This window comes from Xiphophorus hellerii, chromosome 9 (genome assembly GCF_003331165.1).
Source record: "Xiphophorus hellerii strain 12219 chromosome 9, Xiphophorus_hellerii-4.1, whole genome shotgun sequence".
Taxonomy (NCBI): Eukaryota; Metazoa; Chordata; class Actinopteri; order Cyprinodontiformes; family Poeciliidae; genus Xiphophorus; species Xiphophorus hellerii.
The window spans coordinates 14,008,102-14,031,700 of NC_045680.1; the positions used below are offsets into that span (position 1 = coordinate 14,008,102).

Here is a 23,599-nt window from a genome sequence, read left to right on the forward strand (position 1 = left end):
CATCTGATTGGCCATCTTCATCTCTCCTAACAAACCAACAGTCTTCTTTCTGCAGAGAGGAAGTGACTGTAATGCCCTCTCTGATATGAATGAAGTAGACATGAATGGGTTAACAAAAATGAAGCCTTGAAGCAAAGTGCTTATCCCAGCTCATTCATAGTCTCTAGTCGCTGTACGCTGGAACACACACACACACACACAGGAAAATCAAATGCATGAGCCAGACGCTCAAACGCATTACATATGAGGAGAATTAATGAACAGTCTTACAGACAGAATGTGAAAACCAAGGTTACCTATTTTGCAAAATACAATACACATTGCTGGGATATGTTAGAGCAATCAAGGAAAAATTTGTTGGTTGGGGAAAATTCCTTGAAAGCTAAAAAAGCTGATAGTTTTCTGCCAAGATTGTGTGGAAGAAAAATGAAAAGTTTGGATGAGATGAGGAAGAAATCTAATATCAAATATTCAGTTTTCCTGCTATTCTTTTTTTCTCTTCTTTCAAAACTATCCCATTTCTTCAACAGTTACTTTATGGTCAATATCTAATAATAAACTACAAAGCCATAAATAAAAAATAAAATCTTCTGTCTTTTAAATCGGATGTAGGTCAAACATGTTATTGGCATACAGCAAACCTTCACGTTTATTGGCAGCCTTGGTAAAAATGGGTGAAATTCTTGAAATAAATCAACCTTTTATTTCACAATTATAATCTGAAAATTTTGAAAGAAATTCTACCTTAAATTTAATTGCACGTAAGCAACATTTGTTTTTGTTTGTACTGACTGAGCTGCCCACCTATTACATTACTGCTTTTCTCCTACTGCAATAAGGGAACATACTCTGCGCTACAGTGAACTTAATTACTCGAACAACTTCAAGTTATCATTGCTAGTACTAGAGAAAAATCAGTAAAGTCCAATTCCAGCTACACGTAGCCCAAAACGCTGTGCAGACATGCAACCAATAGGGAGTAGTGATAAGCCTCTCTGACCAGAGAGGATTTCAGCTGAGCTTTTTTTTGAAACATGCAAGCAAAAGATGATTGTCTATACGTCAAGAAACGTTACTTTAAAATATCAGCATTATCTTGTTCACAGATTCGTAAACACTGACCATTTTCTAGTGCCTTTATTGAAGGCAAAGCAAAGCAAGGCAACTTTATTTATATAGCACCTTTCAGCCAAAGACAATTCAATGTGCTTATAAAAAAAGTTAACAAACAACAAGAAGATAGTAATAATAATAAAAAAATCAAGCAGATTAAAAATAGACAAAGTAAACATTAAAAAATGTTAAATATAGTGAATGAATAGAATTAAAGATTTTAAGAATAGGCAACTTCAAAGTTTTAAATAAACTCAAGGTAGGGGCAGTCTTACAGAGAGCAGGACGCTTATTCCAGAGTGTTGGAGCATAAAAGCTAAAAGCTGCTTCACCGTGTTTAGTTCTGACTCTCGGAATCATTAGTAGGTTTGATTCTGATGATCTTAAAGGTCTGAGTGGCATATAGGGTTGAAGAAGAACAGAAATGTAGTCTGGGGTTTTATTATGAAACGCTTTGCAAACTAGTTCAAATATTTTAAATTCTATTCTTTGAGCAACAGGTAGCCAGTGCAGGGATCTTTGAACCGAACTGATATGCTGATCTCTTTTTGTTTTAGTAAGGACTCTTGCAGCGGCATTCTGGAGAAGCTGGAACTGTCTTATTGCTTTTTTTGATAATCCAGTAAAAATGCCATTGCAGTAATCAAATCTACTAAAAACAAAGGCATGAACTAATTTTTCAGTCTTGTGGGAACATGAGTGATCTGATTTTGCAATATTTGTTTTGAGTGATCCATTTATACAGGTAGTTCTTTTAATGTCTTGCACATAATAAATTTTAACTAGTTTTACAAATGTAAAAAATACAATTTTACTGGTGAGAAAAGTAAAAACCTTTTTTAAATTATCGTTACCTGTTGATCGAAGCGTACCGTGAGCTTAAAATCTTATTGTCTATCGACAGACCCTTACTACTGAACTAAACTCACTCCCCATCTACAGTGAGAGCAATAATTAGGAAGTTTAAAATAACTGAAGCTGTGAAAAAAGGCTGGACAGAGAACCCAGCTTATTTTGCCACCACAGACAGTGAGAGTGCTAAGAGAGTTTGAAAACTAAAGCTTCCAGTTTAAAGGACTGCAGTAAAACGTTTCATGGTGAGATCATACTACTGCAATAAAATTGAGTTTTCTTTAAAGCGTTTCTACAAATCTTTGCTGTTAACACTTTCGGTTATTGTTCCTTGGATTTACTATTGTTGAAGCTTTTCTCTCCATACACAATGGCATAATTGCTGTGAAGCTCATTCGTATAAATCAGTCCAACAAAGTCGGTGTGTGACTTTACAGTCGATGAAAGACAGACAGACATCTGAAAGACGCAATTAGCTTCTAGGCTCTCGGTGATGCACATGACAAATATCAAAAATTACTCAAAGAAATTGATAAATGCTAGACTGAGAAAGTGTGCGTGTTTCAGCAGAGCTGTTATTGCCATTGATCAGTTCCAGGTTGAAGTCGGCTTTTCTCGTCCTCATTCTGTAAATGATTTGCCAGACATGCACAACAATCCAGGTACAAAACTCAAACCAGAAAAAGGATCAATGAAAGACTTTAATTACTTCCTGTGGTGGCAAGAAGCCAGTAATCCCAACAATCTTTACTATAACTATGTGTTGGCAAGTAGGGTCAGTCAGCGCTATGCTTAGACAGGAAAAAAAATCAAAATTTCAAAAAGGTTAGAAGAGAGTTTACTACATTTTAACAACACTGTGCCTGATAACACAACCAGGGCTACATCTGTTAGTGGTAAGAAAGGTTTAAATGTATGGCACCTGAAATACAAAATACTGCTACTGTAACAAATTTCAAACACTGAATGAAATACAACCTATTGTGCAGCCCTAAATAACATTTAATCAGAGGCAACATTTTTAAGTACCCGGCTGGCAACAGCTTGACAAACTTGAATAAATTTCAAAGATCGTAAGCTTTAACATTCGATGCAGAAGATGCACAAAACAATCAGTAATTAGAATCAGTTTTCCTATGATTGGCTAGAATTAATTATCAGAAAGATTGCTTTCCCCATTCATTAAACAGATCAACGGTTATAACTCCTACTTCTGTTGGTCTGTCAACGATAATTAGATCTCTAAAATCTATTATTAGACCAGCCACAATCTGGGCTGGATTATAAAATTGTGTTTTAAATATATACTTTTAGATGAAGATAAACTTTGATACAAGAAATGATGCGTCAGAGCTTTGTTTGGAGTGATTATAACACCCAGGTTACCAATCCGAGGTGCAATTGTTTAGGGGCCAAAAAGTTACTAAAAAAAACTAAACTGAATGCAAGAATCAGGGATAAAATATGTGCTTTAATTATAAATAACAGAAGTTTACTGCATTTTTAGATATTCTGAATTTTTTGTCAATGAAATCTGTAAACTGAAAAATGTTTCAACATTAATTTTTTCTGACTTAGCCTACTCTGGAAAATGATCCAAGAAGAATTTTTGAGACTGTGTCTGAATCCTGCAGGTCAGACCTCAAAGGAAATCAGAATCTGCCAGAAAGGGCCTGATAAGTGAATCTCAATCAAATCATTTATAAGTGCTGGCATGAACTATCCTGAGCATCATTGTCATTTCTTTCAGTCGCTATCAATTTGACAAAGTTGAAAAGCACACAACAGGGTTAAGTTCAATAGATTTATTTAAATCCTCCCTCAGCAGCTAGCAGGGAAAAGCCAAATCATCCATTTCTCCTGATAAGCATCTCATAACATCTGAATCAGCAACAGGGGTTTGCCTCGGACACGCCTTCCTCTTCCTTTATTGGATACTAACCGTATCAGGAACCAAAACACAAAAACACACTTCCTCTGCGTGGCAGCTGCCGTTATTACCGGTGATAACAGCAACCTTACACCTTTTTCTACCCCGCCTGCCTTATCTGCTGGACACATCAAACAGGGCTGCAGGCCTCCTACTCACTGTCAGCCACCGGCGCTAACTGGATGCCTATTGTGAAACACGACAACAAAACAAAAAAGGGGTTATGCAACAGCCAGTGGGGCCACGGTGTAAGAGGGGCCCCCTCAAGACGCACCAAGCGGACACAAACATAACCTTTTACAGATCAGACAGGTTGGCGTTACTGAGGGGAAGCAGACTGAGCTCAGTGAAAATGTAAAATGGAGTCTTGTTCTTGACTGACAGGAGCATAAAAAAAAAGGGGGGGGGTTGGTCATCAGAGGGTAGATGTGAAAGAGCTGAGATAAGAGGGAGGGGGCAGGAGCCCCCTTGTCTTTAAAATAATGAGCAATCTCCTCCCTCTCTGCTCTCTAGTCTGGCAGCTAAAACACAGGACAAATGGCAGAAGACGAGGGGAAAATGTGGGTCGAGGAGGGAAAGGGGTCACAAGGGGGAAGTAAAAAAAAAAGAGGAGAAGGAGGAAAAGGTGTAAGTTAAGCCCAATCAGGAACGCAGTGACGTAACAAACAGAGCGGTTGGTGATCACATGCATGAATGGAGAGTCGCTATGGACCACAGGGACAAGACATGCAACAGTCTGCAGGGTTGGAGGGAGAGAAAAAACACAGGAAGAACTGCTCTCTGCAATGTACATCACATGCATATAAATTTAGTTAGAACATAAAAGAAACCTTTGTTATTACAGAGGAAGCATAATAAGAGAAGTGACAAAAACAGCAAAATACACAGCATAAAAAAAAGACAGCCACCTGCTGCTTCAACATACACTGTAAATATAATCTGTTTTAATATAAAATTTCCCCGAAATGAAAAACCACATGCAGTTGTAGAGTGGACAGTGAGTGAAATCCCTGCGGCCCACCCTGTCGCTCCGGACCACCCGGAAGCAGACAGCTCTGTGTTCTCACGGGATGTACAGGATCTCCTAATTACAATAACAACCCAATCAGCCACTAATGAGCCCGGGTGGGTGGCGTGGATAGCTGGGCCCAGGCTGGAACATACTGCACCCCACAGTAGACCTTTTGAAAAGTGGGCCATCAGCCTGCCTTCTCTCTCTGTTTGACACTTAATTTGGCACCAGGAATGAGGAAGAGGAGGAGTACAAAGGTGTCAAAAAAAAAAAAAAACTGAAGAAAAGGGTTCCAAATATGATAACTTCCCAGTGACACGATATGCGCAAGAGTGCAATTCATTTCATCTTTCTACAACGTGCAGGAGCACAGCTCAGGACGCCGCCTGCAACAATGCCTTCAGACATGCCAGCACTTCTACTCTATTCAGCAACACGCGAGATTTTAATCTGCAGGTAAAAAAAAAAACAAAACAAGATTGTATGAAGTTCAAATATTTCCTGGCTCACGTTCTGTAGAAAGGCATGGTGATGTGGACACGATCCAAACAGAACATGAAGAAACAAAATGTTCTTACCCTCTGATTTTGCTTCTCCTCTAAAGACTTAAGTTTCTGCTTCACCGCCTTTAAACCATGTGCTAGTGTGATTGTAAAAAAAATAAATAATAATTAGCAGTTATTCAATGTTATTTTTAAAATGACTTGAAGATAGAGATACAGTTATTCAAAGAAATTATAAGCAGATTATATATTTTTAGGGGGGGATTTGCAATTGTTTTTTAAACAGTCCACTGGTCTTGATCCCTTGTCAGCCGATAGGAACTAAAACAGTGCTGATTAATTGATTATTGCAATGATCATCAACTAAATTGGTAATTGATTGTCAATTGGAGTAAACATAGTCAAAAAAAGGACATTTACTAAATCAACACACTAAGAGCAGTAATTCAACCAAAAGTATTTACATTCTGCATTTAAGATTAAAAGAAAAATCTTTGTAAATATTTTCTACCCAGAACTCCTCAAGTGGCATAGTTTTAGTTGAAATTCTATAAAAAAAACTAAAAATAAAGAAATAAAAATTCCTACTACTTCTAAAAGTCACCTTTTGCTAATTACTAATCGGTTCATCTAAAAAATATTCAACAGATTAGCCTTATATTGTACCGATGTTAAGTTAAGCAGAAAAGGCTGAGCTTGATGATGTTAGGCGTTTTAGATGTAGATGAATTCTTTGCTGCGATTAATCGGTTATTGTCAGAATAATAGATTAATCGATAACTAGAATAATGGTTAGTTTCAGCCCTAAACTAAAACTAATCTAGATTCATACAGAGAAAATGTATTAACTGCTTATAAATATCATTTCAACATTTGGTCTCAGAGTGACTTCATTTTTTCAGCAAATAAATAAATAAATAAAAACAAATACATAAATCGTACAACAGGTGCAAGTGAGGTCATCTCCACATCAGCTGACCCATCTCCTCTGTTCTTTGAGCCTTCACAGCTGCAGCCTCAGTTATAGTATAGCTACAGTTTCAGACAGATTCTTCTCTTATTTTTAGAGTTGTATTTCCTGCAAAGAATTTAATATGCGTCAACTAATGATAGCTGGCTGGCAGAGATGAAGCGCATTACGGTGGCGGTTTGGGAAGGGGCAGGACAGAGAGGGAGCCCTTTACGGAGCGTAGAGCGGCTCGACTCTGCTGCACATTAGTTCAGCGTGAAATCAGACCTGTCCTGCATGAGACCAGGTGCTGGCTAACTATGGACTGTGAGAAGTTTGCTCTCTCCCATTCCCCGATGAGGTGATCTGCTGATTATAGATTTGTCAACAGTTCGGTTGCTGAGAGGGAAGATGTGTGGCTGCGGTGCCAGGTGGAGCGCTGGTGGAAAAATGTATTTGTTAATATGAATGTGGAAAGTCTTGAGACGTGAAGCCAGCCTGCCTGCCTGTGCGCCCGCTACCAATCTCTGGTTTCTGTAGTGAGAAAAAAAACAAAAAAAAACACAGAGAAACTGCATGAGAGGCATTTTTAGTAACAAGTGCCAGCATGTACCTCCAAAGCAAAGAGAGATGAGGACATGAGCCAGAAAGAGACACAGAAAGGGTGTTCTGAATATGAATAAGCTCAAAGCAGAATGGTAGGTGAAAATTATGGAAAAGCTTTAAGAAGTTTTGGTTTCAAAATGTTCCATTATGCTGTTCCTACATTGCCATGTCCTCTCTGTCCTTCAAACAAGGGGTTTTCTCTAGCTCAGAGGTGTCCAAACAGTGGAGCAGGAGGGAAATTGTGACCCTTGAAATGATTTTGCATCAAGAGTGGTCAACATTTGGCCAAAAAAATAGCAATCGACCCCAAAATATTTTAATAAGGCGACCGTCCAAAGCTCTTTTCGTGCTTTGAATCTTTGATAATATAAAGATTTGACAAAAAATTTCGCTTATTATTGAGGAAACAAATTTTGGCATTTTTAATTTAATGGATTTTGTGGCACCCCACTAGTTTAAATTTGGCGGTTTTGGTCCCTAGGGCAAAACGTTTGGACACCACTGCTCTAGCTGTATAAAGCACAAAGTAACACTGCCCCTTCCCTACCTGTTGCTGCACAGTGACAGTCAGCTGACTGAAAGAAGCCTACAACGTTTCCACAGTATTTATAAATAGCATAAAGAGACAATCACCGAGGCGACTGAAGACATCAGATAGCGGTGGAGGGGAGGAGCGTGTGGGATGGAGCACCTGTTCCTCCATTGCCTCAGTCTCCCATTGAGGAGCATGGCAAACCAAGATGACCCAGCCTATTTTTATACAACACCGGGTCCAGTTACAGCTGTGGCAAAGGGCCAGCTGGTGGCAGATTGGAGCAGCTAGGAAGGAGCAGCACGCAAACCCCGCCTGCGCCGTCAGGCGGCTCGCTGAGCAAGAAGAGGAACCCAAATCAGATCGCTCTGGTGACTTTGGCTCGCCTCCCTCTTCCTACCTTCTGGCATCGCAATGGAGGGACAGGAGAGGGGCAGACGGTAAGGAGAGGGGAGAAACAAGTACAGACAAGAGGACAATGAGGAGAAAAAGAGGCAGGGGGAAGAGGAAAGGCCTTGTGTCACTGCTGCTTATTTATAAAAACAATGACTCACCATATTCTAGCTTCAACAAGACGAGCTCGACTTTGGACTCAAGGCCTTAAGGTGGCGGTGAGGGGGTACAAGAGGAGGATCAACAGGTGTGTAAGGAAATGAGAAACAAGACATTAAAGAAAACAACAACAGTGTTTTAGGGTAAAAGTGCTGAATGTTGCGCGGCGGACCGCTGGGTGGGTTTCAAAGTGTGGCTAGAGATGGAGAGTGAGGCACAAACTAGGAGTCCATGATATACCAACACTGTGGCAAACACAGCTATGGAGGATAGCCTCCATATCCTCCATATGGAGGATCTCTGGGTTAAAGATTTCATTTCAAATCCTATCTTTACATATGAGTTTAATTTTCTTTACTTCCAAGAATAAAGAAGATAGTTAAATACTAAAATGTTATTTAATTATAGAATATTCCTTGAAAACTTTACATTATTTCTTCTTATTTTGGGCCAACTGACTTTCACCTTCAACGTCATTAAAAAAAAAAAAACAATTCAACAGCTTAATGGCTAACGCTACATGTGCTGCTAGCATGAAATCAGACAGTAATGTAATAACAAGGAAAAGTAAAGATTAATCTTTACTTTTTTAAACACTAGAGCAATTGCTCAGAGCAATCAACAACAGGAAAACCTAATTCCCTTGATATGAACATGGTACTTATAGGTAAATAAAACATCCCTCTTTGTTTCTAATCTAGCAGCACAAACTAAATCATGTGACAAAGTTTGGTAGAGAAAGTTGAGAAATTACATTTTTGATAAACAAATCCGGAATCAACAGATCTTAATGACTTATTTTATGCTTTACCCAGCAAATTGCAGCATTGCCTCACTGTAGTTTCAACATATCCTGATTTTCTGCACTACTCAGCTTCTTCAAAAACTGATGCAAAAATGTGGCTTTTGAAAAAGACACATCTAAGCAAAAGCTGCAAAGATATTTACTGAATTACATTTTATTACCATGTTTGAGTTATCTCCCCTCATTGGTTTAAATTCTGTTTTAATGAGCTATTAAAGTCAAAAGGACTGCAGCAAAACATCTTAAAGAGCAGCTGGAAAAATATCAGTCCCATCAAGTAGAAAGAAGAATCTGAAAAATTCAAGCCACGCCTAACACAACAGCTAAACCAGGTGGTGCTAAGGACAAGGCTGGGGGGTGATGGGGCAGAGGGGGTGGTGGCTGGGAAACAGCAGCAGGTAATCAACAGCAGGCCAGGCGGCTCAGAGGATAAACAGCACAGCAGACACAACCACAGACACAGAGTGAGTAATCCCAAAGACATGTGATGTTACTTTTCATCTTTCCACGTTAGTGAGTGGAGCGCGGTGTGGTGAGTAGAGGCCTGAGAGCGAGGAGGCTGGGACTCCATTACCCCACTTGACTCGCCGCCACACAGCAGCAGCTGCAGGGACCGGCTCCAACCAACGCTCTGACCCACAAACCAGGACTACGCACGAGTCTGGATGAGCTGCGTCTGCTCTGCTAAACCCGCTTCTTCCTGTCCATCCATACACGTTCCCTTCTTCCTTCTTCTTCGCCAAGCTGTACTCTAAGAGAGTCACTCGATATCCTTAACTTTTTTTCCACAATGTAGTTTTTTTGGTAAGGAAGATTGCCCCATGCATCACTAATCTTATAGATTTGACCAAATATGGCTGCCAAATGAACCCAAAACTAACAGACACAGAGAAAATCGGAAATTATTTTGTTCAAGTTGACATTTTTCCATGTACGTTCTGCATGAAGAACTCCGTGTGTGTAAGTGGAAAAGATTAAAACTATTAAGAGATGTCTGGGGATGGAAAATCGAGGAGGAAAGAGGAAGGAGGATGGTCGGGGGCTTGGGGGCTCAGGTAGAATTTCACAGGAGAAAGTAAAGAAGCACGGGAGCAAACAGCATGACGGAAGTCGAGGGGATGGAGAGCCGAGGGTCAGGTCAGTTTAATGGCCCGTTTGTCTGCACCGTGAGACCACCAGCTCTCACAGGCTGCTGTAGGAAAACCACACACACACACACACACACCAATGCTGCCTCTCTCCTTCTTTCTTTCCACATCTCTCCCTTCCTTTACCTTTTCCACTGCCTAGGCCTGTTCCAACTTCAACATCTTATTCTCCAACCCACAGGCAGACCAAGAAATCCACATCTTTCATGTTCACTTCTTCCATATCAACAAGCGGAAGTGGCACTATGATCAATGAACTCCAATCAATCAATGAATCATGGACAAACATGTTTAAAATAAAATGAAATACGGTATAACATATTGACAAGTCTGGATGGATGATGTTACATGCAAACGTTGACTGGCCAATAAAATTCCTCAGTGTTACGTCTGACAGTCAGGTCCCTAGAGTGGGAGGTCTGTGGCCACAGTGGTATTGTAAAATGACTTTCATTTATTATGCTGCCATTTAACAGCAAGGCATAATTCAATATGGGATCCATTTAACTATAATATAATTAGGGAACACTTGATGTGGGCTCATAAACGGCTGCAGAAGCGTCAAGTCCATGTCCTTTCTCACAATGACTCACCATCATGCCCCTTTACTCTAATTTGTACCCATTTGTCTGGTTTTTTTTTTTTTCAGTCAACAAATGTACCACCTAATTGTTCATTAGACACATTAGAGACAGATTACATTTGTTCTTTCACTCATAAAATTATAGAGAGCCCTTCAGGTGTCCTGACAATGGATCTCAAGGGTCCACGCCCTAAACTAATACTTCATGTAACCACATTTTGATTGACGCTTTTGGTTCCACACCCAACCCCAGTTACATTATGGTGTATCTGATCAACCTTTAGCTGAAGCAACAGTTTGTAAAAAGGTTGAAAGGGATCAAAAAGATATCATGTTCAGATGTATCAGTCAGGAGCAGGGTGCAAAATCCCCACAGCCTTATACAGAGACCAAACCACAGCAAGGTGGCATCAATTGGAGAAAATATGGAGCTGTACTGACGACAAAACAAGACTCAGGATGGTGCCCAAAGGCTCCAACAAGTTCTGGTTGTGAAAAAAAACATCTCCATTACTCTTTATTTGTCTGGACTAAAGAGTGCCAGTACAAGACAAAAGCATTTTCTTCTCAACTACACATCCCAGCATGGCTGAAATCTACCAAAGCTGAATACTGTATGTTTGTGAAATCGCACCGATTAATATTAAATTAACATGAGTTAGGAAAACATACAAGTGTGCAACAAAAGATCCCATCACCAGTGAAATAAATTAAGTTCAACCCTTTCATGCTGTTTATTTAAAATATTGCTCAGCGTCGTTTTAATCTTTGACACACTTCACGTGATCACCACGCTACTGAGCTCTTAAAATTTTACAAATCTTTCGGTCCGAATTATTTTTCCATGCCAGCACTGGGACTTTGATCTCTGCTAATCATTTTCAAAACTGGAACATATAGCAGCTGTTTAACAAGACATCGACTTCCGCTGAACACTTTCATAAAGCATTATCAGTTTTACAGCCACAAAATCAGGGCCAGTAGCCATGTTGTTTCTACCATCCTGACGTAACGCAGCATTGAACGGAAGCTCCTTATAAAGCACATAATGTTAAAAAACTTCAATGATTTTATTGATTGAACCAGCAAATGCACTTGAGTATATGCAGACAAACTATCCTGGCTTTCATGGTGCAGATATGAAAGAAATAATTTTCCTTACTGGAAAAATATGTGCACAGACTTGAATGTTAAATGGTAACAATCGATCATCCAATCACCTCTGACTAACTTTTCTGTCTTTAGAGGAAAAGCATTCACACACCATAATGTTTCTACTTTCATGTTTCACCATGGTAATAAAATGCTCATGGAGCAGTAATGTTTGGCCCTTGTGATGATTTTGGGTGGCCCCTGACTGAAGTTCAAGACCGGTTCATATTTGACTCTCCAGAAAAGCTGAAAAAGACACTTTTTGTAATTTCTATAGGATGAGATTTTCAAATTTACTGTATTGCTTCTTCGACTGAAAATATCCGTTACAAAACAGTATTTTTATTTTACAAAACGTGTTTTTATGATTTAATTTTTATACCGTAAATTGGACCACCTTTATTTTGTCTGAGACCCTTTTCCTGACCCACAAATTTTCTGTTTTCTACTTTGTTACAGTAAAATGTTGATACTTTTTTTTTTATTTCTAAGCAGATAAAAAGACAGCATTCACAACAAAATTGTGTTGCTTCCCTAATTGATGGGGAAAAGAAGTATGATTCCCAAATAGCATCAACTTGGTCATTTTGGGTGCACAAAGTTTGGACACCAATGAGTTTTGATTTAAAAGAGGAAGCAAGCTGCTTGGCTGGAGGTGAGAAGCCATGCAGTTTTAAGAAGGACAGAGATTCACTGATTGTATCAAAACAGCTGACAGTATAAACAGCAACTCAGAGCTCTGCCAGTACAGTTAGGTTCATACTGAAATCTGAATCTAATCAACAGCAAACAGACCGCAGACTGGGTGAAACAACTAAATTGTAAAGGTCCAACATGAATCTAGGTTGTAAAGTAAAATTTTCTAATGAGGCAAAAAGAAGAAATTTAAAGATCTGTTCACAGTAAATGCCGATCTTGGCAGTAGAAACAAGGAGTCGTCAAACAGGGGATGTTAGTCTACTGTCAGCACAGCTCCTGTCACCATAGTAATCCGTCTCTGGCTGGTCTATCAGGACAAAAACAGAGAGCCCTGTCAAACATAATCAGAGAAGGCCATGTGACCAGGGGCTGTTGTTCAGGACGTGCAGGTGGAAATGTTCAGCATCACTTAGACTCTAATAAGACAGGATGAAACAAAAACAAGCAAAAGAGAAAGAAAAAGAGAGAGAGAGAGAGAGAGAGAGAGGGGAGGGGAGTGGAAACGTTTAACGAAGGAGGTTTTCCCACACCATAAAGGCCAGATTAGCAGGTGTGCACCTCTGTGTGTGCTTGTATGTGTGGGGAGGACGAGTCTGCGTCTGCAGGCTGTGCGCATCTGCTGTGTGAAAGGAAAACATCGCAGCGGATGACAGTGAACTCGTTTACCCTTGAACGCAACGGCACACGGAGGGAGGGAGAAGGATACACAAAGAGTTGGAGCTCCAGCATAGAAAAACAAGAAAACACTTGTGAGGCGTGGACCCAGGAGGGGTGCAGGGAGTAAGGAAGGTTCTGGAGCAAGCAAAGAAACCTCAGCTAAATATCGCTTCATTAAATAAAGCCGAAAGGAAAATTAGTGTGACTTACAGGCAAAAGATCTAGATCCAAATTCAGGAGGATGAGGGCGCCTACACTACAGCCTGTTTTGGTGTCTTTTACACATGCAAATTACAGTTGTCAGTAATATTCAGCAAGGAGACCAAAAAAAGTCACTGATGTCACCAAAAGGTGATGAATCTTGTGTTTCAAGCACAACAAATCCATAGAATTATCCAAAAACTAGGCAGATATCCCATAATGTCTGAGCTTAAACTCATACAGCTGTGGCTCTACAGCTGTGTCAATGTGAACCATAACAAACAATAAAGCACATTCTAGGAAACACATATAATATTTAGTTAGGAAAATAAATACATGTGGAAATCTAATTCATTACAACTTAAATCGAATTTCAAAGATTAATTCTATTTCAGAGTACATTTAAACTGAGAAGTAATTTCCATGTTTTCTCTAGCAGAACTATTTTATTAAAAAAATAAATAAAATGTGCTGTTTATTTTAACAGCCTTTGCTCCCCATTAGTTAGCATGTGAAATATACTAACTATTGTTAGTTAGTATAACTAAAAATATATAAAAATACTAACTACTGTCAGTATTTTTATATATTTTTTGTTTCTTTGGAGTATAAGGTATTGAAAATAATAGCGTCAAAACGATTAAAATTATACTACTTCTAGGGTTTAAAATCAAGATTTTTTTTAATGTTTCTGGCTGGAAAAATGGAGCCATGGTGTGGAAATGGTTACCTTCCATCACTCTTATGAATAAAAAATTGTTTTTAAATTACAGTTTGAGTTACAAACTGCATGTCTGATAGTTAAATACCAGCTTTTGAACTTCATGCGACTCTGTAAAAAGAGATCTTTAGGACTATCAAACTAACCAATGTCATACATAACATTATCATAACTTTAATAATCAATGTTCTGTTATATGAGCAACATTGGATTAAATTACGTTTATCTGTTTTGAATCAAAGTAATAGAGACCCTCTAAAAATAACCATTCAGCAGAAATGCGGCTATTAGTGGGAAAGTATTTATTTCTCAACCGGAGGTGGATTTAATGTCGTTTATTAACTGCAAACATTATTTATTTAATTTTTTTTATTGCAGCTGAATCCGTACCTCCTTAGGACCGACGACAAGAATTACGACTCTGTTTGTGTGCAGGTAATTAACTGCAGAGAGCCTCACTGGGCACTGTGTCAAATGGCTACTTCTCAGTCATATGACTGTCCCTAAAATAAATGTAACCCATCGGGTTTAGTCGGACAGCCTCTCGAGCCCACTGTACACCACACATGCACCCGCTGCCCTCTCACACTCCAACACATGATACAGATACAAAGAAGGCATCTGTCCTTTGCACAGCGCAGCGCGTGAGCTGGTATGTTAAAAATGTGGAAATCTTCTGAATTTGACTCAGCAGGGGAAGCAGTGAGATGAAGATAGTTGGTAATCTTTGCAATGTAAACATTTATTTAGTAAATCCAATATTGTTTGTTTGAAATTAACAAGCGCTGACGTGTTTTAGTGAATAACAGGCTTTCTTTTAAGATGAGATGTACACGTGTGCTTGCATGAATAAGGCCGGGCGCAGTCAGAAAAACGACCCCGAGAGGGAAGGGTTATGGATCAGTTTCCGACAAAGACGAACATGTTGACTTCTCAAAGAGACAGCCTCAAATTCCTGAAGAGTTTTTACAAGCTTTGACCACCAGAGTCTGAACTCAGAGTCTCACAAGGGACAAACATCTTCAATAATTTGGAAAAGATCTACTATTTAAGAACCATAAGATCAGGGTTCCTTCGCTTTTTTCATGTAGAAATGGGAAAGATCCTTTACAGACATTTAAGAAAATAAAACCCTGAAGTTCACCATAAATTTAGATACACGTATAAGAATAGAAACAAGGAAGACATGAGGGAGGAAAGAAAGGAAGGATTAAAGGAGACAAGGAAGGCAGGAAAAACAGAAAAGAAATATTTAACAAAAGGAAGGGAGGGCACAACAAATAAAAAAGCAAAGACTCAAAGAGCGTGTCCTCAGCGAGTCGCAACACTAAGACTGATTCGAAGTTGCAGCGACCAATATCGTCTCTCTGTTCCTGTTTTCAATATAAACATCAGTGCAAAAGGCTGGAAAACATCCTGCAGTTTATCAGGAAAACCATGAACACATTAGATTATATCCCACTGTGATTTAGTTAATCTTCCGAGAATACGCAGAATCTGGTAAAATTGATTTTATATAAACTTTTCTGCATTGTTTTTGTAATTGTTTAAAGTTAACATTTTAATTTTAATTTCACAAATCCACTGTCCTGCAACTGAAAATTTTAAATGCTACATTTACCAGGTGCTAAATGTGTTTTCTTCTGCTCTACAAATCACAAACTAAAAATGTTACACATATAAAAAGTAAGTCATAATTTTAGAAGTAGAAATTGATTTTTCTCCTTTAAATCAAAGAAATTTTATCTTATTTCAGATTTTTTTGGCGAATGGTTTTTTCAGGAAGCTGATTTTTTACTAAAGGTTAAACTGAAGGTACAGACCCATTCCTAGATTAATCTGTTTAAATTTCCAAAGAAACATTTGTTTTACTCTATGACTTTTACTGATATTATCAAGAGCAAAGGTGCTCGTGTAAAAACTGCACAAAACTAAACTGATGCCTGGTTTAAATAAGCCAGACGCAAACTGTTAAATCAGATTGTTGCAGCATGGCGTAACAGCACAGTCTGTGTTTCTTTGTGTCTCCCACTCCCCATCCATCCCCCTCCTCACTCCAGCACATTTCTGTGCAGTGAGCAGAGTTTTAGATAAACAGTCTCACTCCTCTATCGAAGAATGAGAGTCGGAGGAGACGACATCAGAGGAAAGAGAAATAACCATCACCACCAAGCTATTTCAGTCCGTCACAGGACTGTGTTCCAGGCTGGAGAACAACGATAGTTACATTTCATGCTTTACACCCAAAAACATCACTGTTACGGACCCCTTGTGTTTTGTAGAAGCTGCTTGAATGTTATTTAAAATTCTTAAATTTCACTTATCATTAAGTGAACAGGGGAAGTTCTAAGATAAGCTTTTGTAGCTCATTTAACTGCAGTTGAATAACCTTCCCCGTCTTACAGTAGAAGATATGATGTGTAATGTTTAACTCAGACTGTAACCCAGCAGCTACAGCTGGTGGAAATGCATTTCTGGTATGTTGTGTCAAAATGGAGAAGCATCTGTGTTTAACGTATCAAGCAATATGGTAAAGGAGGAGGCATCTATCCCAATATGGAGCTTCATTTATGAAGCCTCAGGATCATCATCAGGTAATACTTTGAGTAAACCATCATCATTTCAATGATAAAGAAAAAATACTGAGATGTATGTCTGCAATGTGGTTTATATTCAAATGGGACAAACCTATCAAAACATAAACATACCTATGAACTTTCTATGAAACCTATAGTCTCTAACTGGCCAATAGTTCATGGGTAAAAGGTTTTAGCAGCTACATTTTCACATTTCTTGTGACTATATTAATTGTTTTTATAGTGAAGAAACATAATAAATCTATATATGCAAAAGCAGCATATAGTCCAATTAAAGTGTTTTTAATTGTCAAACCTGATCTTGTTTATGCTATTATTTCAAATATATTCAAAAGGTTGAGAGTCACTGAAATGGGTAATCATCTGGCTTTTCAGTATTTCACCAAGATTTTTTACCAAATGGAGTCAATCAAGAGAAACTCCGCAAATTACAATCTGTGGCTGATTATTTGGTCAGTCTCTACAATTTCTTTTATTCTTCTTATTACCAGAGATGAATATGAATGTTTAAGGCTGTCGCAATAAGAAATTAATCAATGAATTAAATGATAAATTAAAATGAGCTTGATAATTTCCATTCTGATGATCAATAATTTTGAAGGGCAATTTACAGAAAAATCATAATTCATTTTATTTATGGTTTTGATTGAGTGTGTTTTTTATGCTCTACATTTGTGTTTGGTTGTTGGGTTTTATTTTGGATGTATAAAATATATTTCAGTCTTCTTTACTAAACCAAAGTTTATTGGTCTTTGAGAGGGCAAATTTGCATGATTATACCATTATCAACATATTTCTTGAAAATAGTCTCAAAACAATATTATTCTTTATCGCAATAATCACTGGGACAATTTATCGTCAAGCAAAATTGGTTATCGAGACAGATCTGTAAATATTATTGTAGATCTATATATAATTCTAGGTCAATTCATTCACCTGGCTGCAGCTTATGACATATTTTCGCTTTGTCCTATAAAAAACACTTAATTCATTGACAGACTGCAAATATCACATCTTTGTCCTAAGATCTAACTTTTTATCATCAATTAGCTGTCTGAGGATCTGGTTCGTGGCGTTTGGAGAGTTATCACAGTGCACCAATCCTTTTTGAGATGCTCTTAAATAAATAAATTTGTTCAGCAGAGTACAAGGAGCTCTGCTTCACATCGTCACATCCTTCACCTCACTTACCATCATCATCCTCTTCTAAAACTATTTCTCTGTCTGATGAATTGGACCTATGGTGGGTTCCGTGGGGCCTACTTGGAATGCCCACTCTTGAACCTAAATGCCTTATACACGCATGGCCTCCTCATCTGGACACACACAAAACTTGCACTGTGCAGAAATGCACCAGTCAGAAGCTGAGAGATGAGATCCTGCAGAAAGCACACAGAGGCCAGGGTGCAAAGCAACACACACACACACACCTACATGGTGGGCCACTTCAAAGGCATTCCACAACATGCACAGCATTGTCGGAAAATGCCAATGTGCACTTCAGTGAAGAGTGCCTGTGAATCCAAACAGGCTACAGACAAACACAAACGGAGGGCAGCTCTTACAGTGCGGGTCTTTTGATTTGCGCCACTTCTCTTCAATGAAAGACGCTGCTCTAGACATTTTATTCCCATTTTAGCAATAATGGACAAGAATGTGTGGAAAGCATGTACTAATAAATGCATATGCACTCCTGAAAGACCTGAGCTCACAGGCTTTAAAGGAGCAAAAAGAGGGGGGAAGACTTCCGGTTGCACAACTTGTTTTTCAGGAGTTAGACTAAGACAATTCAGCAGTTGCTTCAGAAAACATTTCACTGATAAGTATGACTTCGATAGCTGTCCACGCTCATCAAGAAGCTGTGACAAGGAGCGTTTCTTATGAGACCTTCTGGAAGTGCAGTCGGCACATCATGACCGCTGCCCTGCATGTGGATTCAGAATGAAATATTTTAGGCATTTTGCTTGTTGTCCCCACCCCCACGTTTGCTGCAAACATCTTGAGACCCAAATATGGGCACTTCCCAGAGTACTCATGAACAGCCAATGAGACCTACCCTGAGAGACGCTGAGCAGGAGGGAGAAAGAAAAAAGAAAAACAGCAAGAAGGAAAGAGCTGTGTGTCTGAGACAACCCCTTCACTGGCCTCCATTCTGTCTGCAGACATGACCTGTGAATAGTAGTCAGATCACTTCCTCTCAAACCACTGAGAGCCACTCTACTGGAACACAACCAATTCCTGCCACTGCAACACTAAAGACAAGGAGAGGCAACTGGTTCATAATGAGCAGCTTCTTTAAGGTGATTTGTGGCGTTAGATCGTTGCCTGCTCACTGCTCTGCTATGAGATCATGTTCTGAGACACTTTGCAGACTTGTGCAACACATCATCCAACAACACTAAAAGCAAATTTCCCAAGGAGACATAATGTAGGCCAAAGGTTAAACCCCTGACAAACAATGAAAATGTTTGTTATTAATCTCCAAACACTCAAATGTTCAGCCTGAACAACTTAACTTTAAATTTACACACAAAACCCAAAGAAGGAAATAATTTGCATGTGATTATATATTGTCACAAAAGTGAAAAAAAAAATCTATTTTCTCATGTTGCAATAACTCATATTTCTCCTTTCTGTGTTAGATCTGAGCAGCTGAAAATTTTCACCCTGTATTTTCTAAAACAAGGTCATTAAGCAATCTGAAATGGGACTATTATCTCACTCAGTCGCTGACGCTTAACAGGGCTGTTAAATTTGCGCTCTGTTAGATCATTTCTGTAAAACCTCGGCTCATTAATAAGAAAACAACAACAAGCAGCAGAGACGTCCTCCAGAGAGGAAGAAGCCTTTACTGCGCTGTGATCTGGAGGTAAAGAGCAGCGAGGGTTAATCCACCACCTATGAAGAGACTTCTTAGTGTCAGTGGATAATTTGTTTACATTCAAGCTGCAGCAAAGCCGCATGTGTGTGCTTCTATGGAAAGCTCGTTTGGCATAAAATGCAAAGGCCCTTTAAATGCAATTACATTTTTAGTTGATCAAAATGCACATTTCAGCGATCTAGAATAAAAATCCTTTCAGCCACTGATAGAATTTTAGACAGGAATGCTCAAAGGTTGATGATGATATTAACAAAAGCATGCAATAAAATATCATTTGTTGAGATGAAATCCCCATTTTTAATCACCCTTGACTTTCATCATGGCTCCCATGAGCTTCAGCATCTCGGTTACTGAAAATCTACAAAACGTGCGGAAATCAGGGACAGGAAACACAACCAGTTACATTGTTGTATTACCAGTAGCAATCATTAACCGAATGAAAATATTTCAAAACTAAAATCTGCCAGAGGTATGAACAATTTGGGAAGTTTATACAGATTTTGAGCATATTTAGTTTCAATTCAGAGTACAAAATAATAGGTCCTATATAAAACAAATATAAAGGAGTGTCATTTTAAGTGTATGGCACAACATCCTGCCCTATCCAACGATGTCTAGCGTCGCCATGAGAGGCCTCGCTGCTGTTCACGGGGCTACTAATCAATCCTGCTGTTCCCAGTTTGGGCTCGCTGCCGCAGACCACCCTGGTCCAGCAGCAGCGACTAATCCGACCCTGGGGTCGCAGCTACGAGCTCAGGCCCCCGAAAACACACCCGGGGCGGCCGAGGGGGTGTTCGCATAACAATCCTCCAAAGCACAACGGGAGACTATCAATTATTATTACGCAGCCGCAGCAGTTGAAATTAACGAGCTGCAACAATTAAGAGACGTGCGAAGAGTCTGGGCATGCGCGGAACCGTAGGCGAGGGTCTCGTGACAAGAAAAGAAAAACAAAATAATTTATTCAGTGATACTAAAAGGGGTTATGTTAAATGTATCTCTAAATATTCACACCGTTAGGTTTCTCTGGAAAAAAAACAAAAAAAAAAACAAGCAAGATTTTAAACATTTTTGTGTTTACAAAAAAAAATTCACAATAGCAATAAATTATATTAGTAATAATAATTATTATTATACTTACTTTCACCGTTTATTAGCCCACACCGGCATATAACACAGGTACAGAGGATAAAAAACACCAATTGTGCTCGCAGCTTCAGCGTCAACCTCCTCATTTTGATTGAAGTTGTGCTCTCTCTCTCCCTCTGAAGGTGTTTAGGAAACTCCAATCCTCAGGGGAGGGGGAAATGTTTATATTAGAGCAGATATCAAGTTGTTTTCCCTCCTCAGGCAAGTTTGTGATGTGCGCCCTGGTATATATGCGTAAAGAAACAACTAAATTATATGATCTTGGGTTCTGGTAACACATGTGCGAGTGAAAATCATTTTCCACAAGTGAAGGCGACAGTCCCCGTTCATCTGTTTTGATGTTGATGCTCCAATAAATACAGGAAAAAAAAATGTAATTATCCCTTAGTTTGGAGGTGTGCTGTCGTGTGTATCTTCCACTGAGATAACAGAGAGTATTTTCCAGCTGAAGTTAAAAGTCTCCAGGATCACCGCTGCAGCTTCTTCCTTCTCGTCTTCTCCCGTTTTAAGACCAATGGAGGTACATCCCAGGAAACTCCCAGCAGGAAAAACGTGCAGTTTTTCCCCCACCGTCTCTCTCTCTCTCTTTCTCTCTCCAACACTACGACCTTCCTCTGAACTCCTTCACCCCCGCTGACCACCGCGCCGCAAACGAATAACACCCATAAAATAAAAAAAATACCAAACTGGGGGAAACGGAGCAGACGAGACGAGCGTCACCTTTTTAAGCAGAAACCTTGAAGACTGAGGTGGAGGGGGAAAAAAGAAAGAAAAATGTAATGTTTAGCCTGGTGTAGTGAGAAAAGTCTCCACCACGCCGCTCCGATGCTTTTTTTCCTCTCAACGATGGAAGGGGGGGGGGGTAGCTAATGTTAGCTGGCTAATCCAAAACAAACGAGGTTTCGGCGTCGGCGGTAGAGTTGGAGATAATTTTAAAAAGCGCACAAACACACTAAGTGAGTATCCCGTGTCAGAGAGTCCACAAAAAAGGAGGTAAATCCGAGTAAAAAGACTCAAAAATACGGGGGCAAGTGGAAAAACTTGGATTCCCGTTGCGTTTGGAGCTCGCTCTCCCTCAGGTTCCCCGTTTCCGTCTCTCTTTCTGCGAGCCTCTCCACCAGTAAACAAGTCCTGCCAGTCACCTCAGCTGGGCCGCGGTCTGCGGGAAAACACGGAGAGAAAAGTCCGCCTTCTCTTCCTCCGCCCCCTCCAGCACAGCCTGGATCCGGACCGACTGTCTGTCCGCCAGGTGGGCAGGAAACAACACAACAAGAGCGCCCCTGTCACCGGAATAACACCGTCTGCAAACTGGAGCCTAGTTACATGTTAATACAAACAACACACAGTTTTAGGATTGGAAGGTCTATCTTAATGAAATGAAATGTCTCAAAACCATTTTTAGGGAAGAAGTAAATAGAGAAGAAATAATGTTTTTGGTAAATGTGCCTTTACTGAACAGTCTCTTCTCTCTTTTGTTTATTTTTATAAACTTTATAAAATAAACAACTTTACCTTTAACTACTGTGACACCTGAATTTCCTCACTGTGGAATAATATATTGTATATCTGCTATATTCTATTTTAAAACAATTGCTTCTCATTCGTCCTGTTTTAAACCAATGCTCTTAATATTCACATTAAGGCACTTTTTAAGATTAGCGGGTTCATTTCCAGCATATGTGGGATCCTATTTGGTTCCAGTTCAATTGAAGTTGATTAAATTTATTCTAATATAAATGTACAATATATCTTTCAACTGCATGGGATATTCAAAATTAATATTAAAAAAAACTTGATTAACGGTACATTAACATTCAGTATTTTAACAAAACACTAAGGTTTTTATTGAACTTAAAATGAGAGTAGGCTAAAACAAGTAATAATTTCTAGATTTCGTTTTGAAGATTGAAGTTTGCCAGCACAAATTGCACCCTGGGAGCCTTTTAAAACAGTGTCTACCTGCATCAGATGCCTGACCAAACAATTCTTGAATTGTAGTGCTGTCACAAAAACTCAATTAGCCCCCAGATGGATGCAGAGACCCCTCATTTAGTAGGATTTAGATCAAGTTACCTATATTTTTAACTTATCTGGAAGCTTTGCCCGCATGTTATTGACAAAATTAATGCCTGCCGACATAACCATTTTAGTTAATTTCAGCTTTTACGTGGGTTTTTTCACACTGCATGGAATATGGGGCTGTAGGTCAACATGCAACATGCTATTGTTATGTTAGGTAGCTTAACGATTTAGCTAATTTTAGATTTTACATTTCGCCTATTGAATGGAGTATGTTGCCCTAGGTCAAGAAACTCATAATAGACAATACTGTTTTAACTATAGCATTAGTTTACAGCTAATTTTAGCTATAGATTTTTTCACACTGCTTGGAGTATGTTTCTCCAAGCAGTGTGATAGCATACAAGCTATCATTAGCATTTCAGCTACCTTGAGCTTAAAAACTGCTGCAACCTTACAGTTTAGCTTTGTAGGCAGTGTTCTGCACTAATTTCTAATACCCCTTAGCTGCGACTTTTGCATTGACTAAAAGTTTTCACTTCTCTTCAACAGTTTTTCTATACATGTTTTGTAGGTTCTTGCTTTTTTCTGCTGCACAAGCAGCATTCTGCAGAAATTTGTAGTATTCTGCAGAAATGTACAGAAAACTACATTTCTGTACTTTTTCTGTAGATGACATCAAAATATTCTGCAATTTTGAGTAGTAATCAACATACAGCTTTCAGACTGCATTTTGTTGCTAGCTTTTAGCTTATTCAAAGCTTCTGTGTACACAGAACAAAAGAACAGCAGTTCTTTTTTAATTTATGTAAGTGGTTTTATGGTGTCAGTGACACTTTAAGGAAATTCCATTTGCCATAAAATATGAAGGACCTTTAAATGTTACATTTTTAGTTGATCAAAATAAACATTCCAGTGATGTATAATAAAAAATCTCA

General features: G+C 39.0%; 1 protein-coding gene across 1 annotated transcript in view; it reads right to left on the reverse strand.

Annotated features, from left to right (window-relative positions):
• The window catches only part of insrb (insulin receptor b), an 81,123-nt gene extending 59,325 nt beyond the window's left edge, over window positions 1-21,798 (reverse strand). The window contains exon 1 of the mRNA XM_032571350.1: window positions 20,635-21,798. Coding sequence (XP_032427241.1) covers window positions 20,635-20,728 — 94 coding nt within the window. The 5' untranslated portion in view covers window positions 20,729-21,798. The remainder of the gene's footprint in view (window positions 1-20,634) is intronic.
• Window positions 21,799-23,599: the final 1,801 nt, after the last annotated feature.